Consider the following 7,679-nt stretch of genomic DNA (forward strand, 5'->3'; position numbering starts at 1 on the left):
GTGTGTGCGTGTGTAAGGATGGTGCGTGTGTGCGTGTGTTTCCTCCATCAGTCCAAAAATGTGCAGGTTAGAACATAGAACAGTACAGCACGGTACAGGCCCTTCAGCTCACGATGATGTGCCGATCTTTTATGCAAGATCAAACTGTCTGCATACCCTGTATTTTACTATCCTCCATGTGCGTATCCAAGAGCCGCTTATCAGTCTCTACAGTTTGTGAGTCCTCTACCACTGCCCGCAGCGCATTCCACACGCCCACCACTCTCTCTGTCAAGAACCTACCTCTGACATCTCCCCTATTCCTTCATCCAATCAGCTTAAAATTATGCCCCCTCTTAATAATTATTTCCGCTCTGGGCAAAAGTCTTTGACTATCCCCTCTATCTGCGCCTCTCATCATCTTTTATACACCTCTATCAAGTCACCTCTCATTGTTCTTCCCTCCAATGAAAAACGCCCTGGCTCCATCAACATTTCCTCAGGAGACCTGCCCTCCAGTCCAGGCAACATCCTGGTAAATCTCCTCTGTACCCTCTCTAAAGATTCCACATCTTTCCTATAGTGAGGTGACCAGAACTGAACACAATATTCCACGTGTGGTCTCACGAGAGTTTTATCGAGCTGCAGCATAACCTCACGGCTCTTAAACTCAATTCCCCTGCCAATGAAAGCCAACACACCATACGCCTTCTTTACAACTTTGGTAGCAATTTTGAGGGATCTATGGACGTGGACCCCAAGATCCCTCTGATCCTCCACACTGCCGGTAATCCTGCCATTAACTCTGTATTCTGCATTCAAATTCGACCTTCCAAACTGAATCACTTCATACTTTTTTGGGTTGAATTCCATCTTCCACTTCTTTGCCCAGCTCTACATCCTGTCAATGTCCTGTTGCAACCTACAGCAGCCCTCCACACTATCCACAACTCCACCAACCTTTGTGTCATTGGCAAACTTACTGACCCACCCTTCCACTTCCTCATCCAAGTCATTTATAAAGATCACAAAGAGCAGAGGTCCTAGAACAGATCCCTGCGGAACACCACTGGTCACCGAGCTCCAGGCTGAATACTTTCCATCTACTACCTCTGCCTTCTATTGGACAGCCAGTTTTGTATCCAGGCAGTCAAATTCCCCTCAATCCCATGCCTCCTTATTTTCTGAATGAGCCTACCATGTGGAACCTTATCAAATGCCTTGCTAAAATCCATGTACACCACATCCACTGCTTTGCCTTCATCCATCTGTTTTGTCACATCCTCAAAGAATTCAATAAGGCTTGTGAGGCATGACCTGCCCCTCTCAAAGCCATGCTGTCTATTTCTAATGAAACTGTGTTTTTCCGAATAATCACAAATATTGCAGAATCCTCTCCAGTAATTTGCCCACCACAGAAGTAAGACTGATTGGTCTATACTTCCCAGCATTATCCCTATCCCTTTCTTGAATAAGGGAATGACATTTGCCACCCTCCAATCATCTGGTACTACTCCAGTGGACAGTGAGGATGCAAAGATCATTGGCAAATGGGCAGCAATCTCTTCCCTCGCTACCTGTCATAACCTTGGGTATATCCCGTCTGGTCCAGGGGACTTATCTATCCTCATGTTTTTCAAATTTTCTAGCACATCCTCCTTCCTAACATCAACCTGTTCGGGCATATCTGCCTTTTTCATGCTGTCCTCACAAACTTCAAGGGCCGTCTCACTGATGAATATTCATTAAGAACCTCCCCTACCTCCTCTGACTCCACGCACAAGTTCCCTCCACTATCCCTGATTGGCCCTACGCTCACTCTGGCCATTGTCTTGTTCCTCACATAAGCATAGAACACCTTGGGGTTTTCCTTGATCCTACCCGCCAATGTTTTCTCATACCCCCTTCTACCTCTCCTAAGTCCATTCTTCATTTCCTTCCTGGCTACCTTGTAGACTTGTAGAGCCCTGTCCGATCCTTCCTTCCTCAACCTTAAGTAAGCTTCCTTTTTCCTCTTGACCAGGTGTTCCACATGTTTTGTCATCCAAGGTCCCTTCACCTTACCATCCCTTCCTTGCCTCAGTGGGACAAACTGTCCAGTACTTGTAGCAAGTCTCCCTAAACAACCTCCACATTTCTGTCGTGCATTTCCCTGAGAACATCTGATCCCAATTTATGCTCCGCAGTTCTTGCCTAATAGCATTGTAATTCCGCGCCCCCACCCCGATTAAATACTTTCCCATACCGTCTGCTCCTATCCCTCTCCATGACTGTAGTAAAGGTCAGGGAGTTACGATCACTATCACCGAAATGCTCTCCCACTGAGAGATCTGACACTTAGCCTGGTTTGTTGCCAAGCACCAAATCCAATATGGCCTCCCCTCTAGACGGCCTATCTACAAATTGAGTCAGAAATCCTTTCTGGACACATCTGACAAAATCTGTTCCATCCAAACTATTTGCACTTAGGAGGTTCCAATCTATGTTAGGAAATTTGAAGTTAGGTGGATTGGTCAAGCTAAATTGCCCATTGTGTCCAGGGATATGCAGGTTAGTTGGGTTAGCTAGGCAAAATACAGGGGTACAGGAACTGGGTAGGGGGGGATGTTTCTGTGTCAAGTCCTCGTTGTGGAGTCGGTGTGAACTTGTTGGGCTTGTTTCCACACTGTAGGGGCTGTAAGTAATTCTAAATAAAACGAAAAACTCTTCTAAGTCTTGCATGTGTGGCCATGATATGAGAATGGTGTAAACACTGAAGGGGAGATACTAATTCAGATATGACAGTGAAGAAAAGGTCAGACAGAGGTTAAGTGAACCGTTCTTTCAAAGAGATATGAATAATTTATCCTGAAAGCACTGAAAGAATGACTGCTCTCAATTGTCCCAATGAATTTCCAAGTCAGGATGATGAGTGGTTTGGAGGGGCACTGCAGTGATGGTGTTCCGATGTATCTGCTCCCCTTGTCTTTCTACATGGTAGTGGTTATGGCTTTAGAAGGTACTGTTGAAGGAACCTTGGTGAATTTCTGCCCTGCATCTTGTGGGTGGTACTCGTTGCAGCTAACTGAGCATTGTCGGTGGTGAGGGACTGAATGTTTATGGATTCAGTGCCAATCAAGCGAGCTGCTTTGTTTTGGATGGTGTCAAGCTTCTTGAGTATGTTGGAGCCGCACTTATCCAGACAAGTGGGGAGTAATTCGGCACATGCCTGATTTGTGCCTTGTAGATGGTGGACAGGCTTTGGGGAGTCAGAAGGTGAGTTAGTCACTGCAGGATTCTAAGTCTCTGACCTGCTCTTGTAGCCACAGTATTTTTACAGCTAATCCAGTTCAGTTCTGGATAATCGTAACCCTGGATGTTGCGAGTTGCTATTCAGTGTTAGTAATGCCATTGAATGTTAAGGACAGTAGTTATATTCTGTCTTGTTGGAATTGTCATCGGATTTGTATGGCACACATGATTTTTACTTGCTACTTGTCAGCCTAAGTCTGGATATTAACCATATTTTGCTGCATTTGATGAGGACTACTTCAAACTTTATTCAGTAATGTTCCTGTGGAGTGCTGTGGGATATTTGTTGGTGCAATATTAGCATAATCTGTTGTTGAATGAAAGGAGAGAGACACAGAGTCTGAAGGTACAGGGAAAATGAAGAGAGATAGGCAGAGTTCTCATTTCATTCATCTCTTTTTTACAGACATTGACACCACTGCGAGGGAATTTATCCAAACGGAAGATTTCACGTATGTTCTGATTGAGAGGCTCTGCTACTCATTGTATTGATTGATAAGATCCATTGGGATTACACTGGGACAATGATTCAATGTGCATGTGAGAGATGATGTAGGGTATGGGAAACTGCGACAAGAATGCAGAGTGGGTGTGTGAGAAGCTGAGAGGAGGATACTGGATGTGTGAGAAACTGAAAAGAGGGAACTGGGAGTGTTGGTACGCACAAGGAGGATACAGGGTGAGTGAATATGCAAGGATGATGTTGGTGTGTGTGGGTGGTATAGGGTGGGTTAGTGCACAAGCCAGTGTACAGGATGGGTGAGAGCATGACGCTGATTTTCAATGTGTGCACATGAGAAATGGCGAGGAGTATGAGTGTATGAGTGGGGCAGTACAAGGTGGGTCAGAGTGTGAGGTTTAGATGGTCGTTGAGAGTGCACGAGGAAGATACTAGGTGGGTGAGTGGTTGGAAGCACAAGAAAGTTTGTGAGCGTCTGCAGGGAGGATGCAGGATGAGTGAGAGTTAGAGAGTGCAAGAATGATATAGGGATGTGTATGTGCAAGGAAGATACAGGATCTGTGTGTGTGGGCGATATGGTGGAGGGGTGTATATGCGAGGATGAGAGAAGTGTTGTGCATGAATGAAGACAGAATGTGCTCATAAGGATGAGTGAAGGTGTGTGTGTATGAGGAGGATCATGGCTGTGTGTGCATGTAAGATGATAATGGGAGGACATGTATGTGACGTTGATAGAGGGTGTGCATATGCATGAGGAAAATTATGGATGTGTGTCCATATCTAAGATGTGATAGAGGGGGTGTATGTGTGAGAGGACAAAAGAGGGGATGTGTGTAACAGGATGACGAAGAGGATGTTTGTATGTATGTGAGGACAATAGAAGGGGTTTGTGATTTCACGTGTGCGTGTGAGGATGAGAGGGGTTTTGTGTAAGTGTTTGTGAGGACGATAGGATGTGTGCATGTAAGTGTGTGAGAATGATGCGGGGGTGTATGTGTGAGAGGACGAGAGAGGGTGTGTTTGTATGTGTGAACGGTGGGGCTGGGGTGGGTGGGTGTGTATGGGTGGGTGAGTGAGAGAAAGAGGGGAGGTGTGCCTGTATGAGGCTATTAGAGGTGGTGTATTTGTGAGGACGATTGAGGGTATGTCCGCACAAAAGGATTGTTGAGGGGGTGCTCACGCGTGCATGCTTGCGTGAGAATAATTGTGTGTGTGTGTGTTTATGAGGCCACTAGTGGTGGTGTGTCTGTGAGGACAATTGAGGGTAGATGTGTGTTCACGAGAAGATGATTGAAGATGAGTGCACGTGTGAAATGATTAAGGATCTGTGTTTGTTTGTGATGTGCTGTGTGTGGACCATTGAGGGTATGTGTGCATGCATGAGAACGACTCAGTGCACGTTTGTGCGTGATGACGATTGAGGAGGTATGTCTTTGTGTGCGAGGACAATTGTGGGTGTGTGTGCACGTAATGATAGAGAATGTGCCAAGTGTGTGCCTGAGGGTTATACAGAGGTGCGTGTTATATTTAAGTGGATTGATCCCATGATGAGCTCAGCCTCTTTCACTGAATTACAGAGATGAAAGAGGAGGAACAGCTTGCTCTGGCTTTCATGATGAGTGCGAAAGATGCTGATGAGAAGTGTACCAGTGGTCAGGATGAGGAAGAACTGTTGAAGAAAGCCATCAAGGAAAGTCTGCAGGTAATGTGATTGTACAGGCAGAACATGCAGAGGAGGTCCATTACTGACCAGTCTGGGTCTGGGGTTTGGATGGTGTGTGTTGCTGTGATCAGGGGTTTGAAGAGTATGTGTGTTACTCTGGGTCTGCAGTTTGGATGATGATGTGTTATTCAGCATCAAGGGTTTGGACAATGGTGTGTTACTCCAAGAATGCAGTTTGGCCAACGTTGTTGCTTTGGCTATGAAGTTTGGCTGGTGTATGCTGCTCTGGCTGTAGGGTTTGGCTGGTGTGTGCTGCTCTGGCTATGGGTTTTGGCTGGTGTGTGCTGCTCTGGCTGTGGGATTTGGCTGGTGTGTGCTGTTCTGGCTATGGGGTTTGGCTGGTGTGTGCTGCTCTGGCTATGGGGTTTGGCTGGTGTGTGCTGCTCTGGCTATGAGGTTTGGCCGGTGTGTGCTGCTCTGGCTATGGGGTTTGGCTGGTGTGTGCTGCTCTGGTTGTTGCATTTGGATGGTGTTTGTTACTCTGGTCTGGGGTTTGGACAGTGCTACATTACTTTGTTTCTGGGGTTTGGATGGTGGTGTGTTGCCCTGGGTCTGGGGTTTGGACAGTGGTGCATTATTCTGGCTCTGCGGTTTGGATGGTGATGTGTTGCTCTGTTTTAGATGCACAACCCATCCGGTAAGCATGCAGCTGCTGATTCATTGTCCGCTGAGAGTCAGCATGAGCTGGAATCCTACACCTCTTGTGGATTGACTGAGTCAGACATGGCCGATAATGTCCTCAGCCCATTGGTGGTTCTGGAAAAGTTGAGTGAAGATGTTGTCCGCTGTTCACAGGAGTCCAGCATTATCCTGTCTCCAGAGAAGGAACTGTCTCTCAGCACCAGGTCACTTGTGAGGAACTTTCAAGTTGGTAATAATCATTCTCGTGTAAATGTCTCACCCTGTCAATGTGTTGACAGCACTACACAGCTCACACCCACGAAGGCAGTGAAGAAGCTGAAAAACGCCTCCAGTCAACTGTGTGTGCAGAACTGCAGGTCCAGCACACCGTCAACGTCAGACCACTTTAGCAATTCTGAACCAAAACTGGCAGAGAGGCAAGACAACGTGGATTGCAGTGGCTGCCATCAGCCTGTAGTAGAAAACTTTCGACAGACGTTGCCTATCCTGAAGGACAAAAGTGGCAGGGAGCTGCAGTCTTCTGAGCGGCTGTGCATATGGAGTGAATGGTCAGGGTCAGTACCCATCAAGAACCATTCCCAAGAGGGACACCCGACTGGTCTTGATGGGGTGGTTCATTACTTCTGGGGTATTCCATTTTGCCCAAGCGGTTTGGACCCAGATCAGTACACAAGGGTTATCCTATGCCAGCTGGAGACATATGAGCAATGTCTGAAACGTGAACAGAGCCAGCTCCTGTGGAAATTAGCGTTTGGACCCCCTGTTTTGCCAGCACTGGTGCCCAGGGACGGTCAACGACCAAGAAGAAAACTGCTGACATCAATGGAGACCATTGCCACAGTAAACCAGGACCAAGAGTCTGATAGAGAGAATAAGCAGGACAGGGAGAGACAAGAAGAGCAGACTATACCAGAATGTTCATCAGACAGCGAGGAATCCATCGAGGAGACACAGAAAGGCATTGAAACAGGAGAAGGATGGTCAGTCGATGGCAACAGTCAACAGAAGGTAATGAACGGCTGTCCATGTTTTACACAGACCTCTGTTACGTTTCACGCACTGATGCAGCTCTCCGTGATACACACACAGTAACCCTGCTCTTGTATTTCACATGCTGACCCCGCTGTCCCTGTTTCACATACTGACCTCACTCTCCATGTTTCACACACTGATCCAGCTCGCTGTGTTTCGCGCATTGATCCCGCTCACGTGTTTAGCACATAGACCCCACTCACGTGTTTCGCACGCTGATCCCGCTCACGTGTTTAGCACATAGACCCTGCTCACGTGTTTCGCATTTAGACCCCGCTCACGTGTTTCGCACACTGACCCCATTGTCATGTTTTAGCCACAGGGCCCGCCGTCGTATTTCCCACACTGACCCCACTTTCCATTTTTCACACGCTGAATCGGCTGTCCGTGTTTCACACGCTGACCCCGCTCTCCCTGTTTCACACGCTGACCCCGCTCTCCCTGTTTCACACGCTGACCCCGCTCTCCCTGTCTCATACGCCGACCCCGCTCTCCCTGCCTGGCACGCGGACCCCGCTCTCCCTGCCTGGCACGCGGACCCCGCTCTCCCTG

General features: G+C 47.6%; 1 protein-coding gene across 3 annotated transcripts in view; it reads left to right on the plus strand.

Moving 5' to 3' along the window:
• The window catches only part of uimc1 (ubiquitin interaction motif containing 1), a 92,769-nt gene that overhangs the window by 33,230 nt on the left and 51,860 nt on the right, over positions 1–7,679 (plus strand). For all 3 annotated transcript variants that reach the window (XR_007263384.1, XM_048603822.1, XM_048603823.1), the window contains exons 2-4: positions 3,677–3,722; positions 5,308–5,432; positions 6,075–7,103. Coding sequence is in view for 2 of the 3 variants with exons in the window: in XM_048603822.1 (XP_048459779.1) it covers positions 3,677–3,722; positions 5,308–5,432; positions 6,075–7,103 (1,200 nt within the window). In the remaining variant the exon portion in view is untranslated. The remainder of the gene's footprint in view (positions 1–3,676; positions 3,723–5,307; positions 5,433–6,074; positions 7,104–7,679) is intronic.

Source organism: Rhincodon typus, chromosome 12 (genome assembly GCF_021869965.1).
Source record: "Rhincodon typus isolate 14 chromosome 12, sRhiTyp1.1, whole genome shotgun sequence".
Classification (NCBI taxonomy): Eukaryota; Metazoa; Chordata; class Chondrichthyes; order Orectolobiformes; family Rhincodontidae; genus Rhincodon; species Rhincodon typus.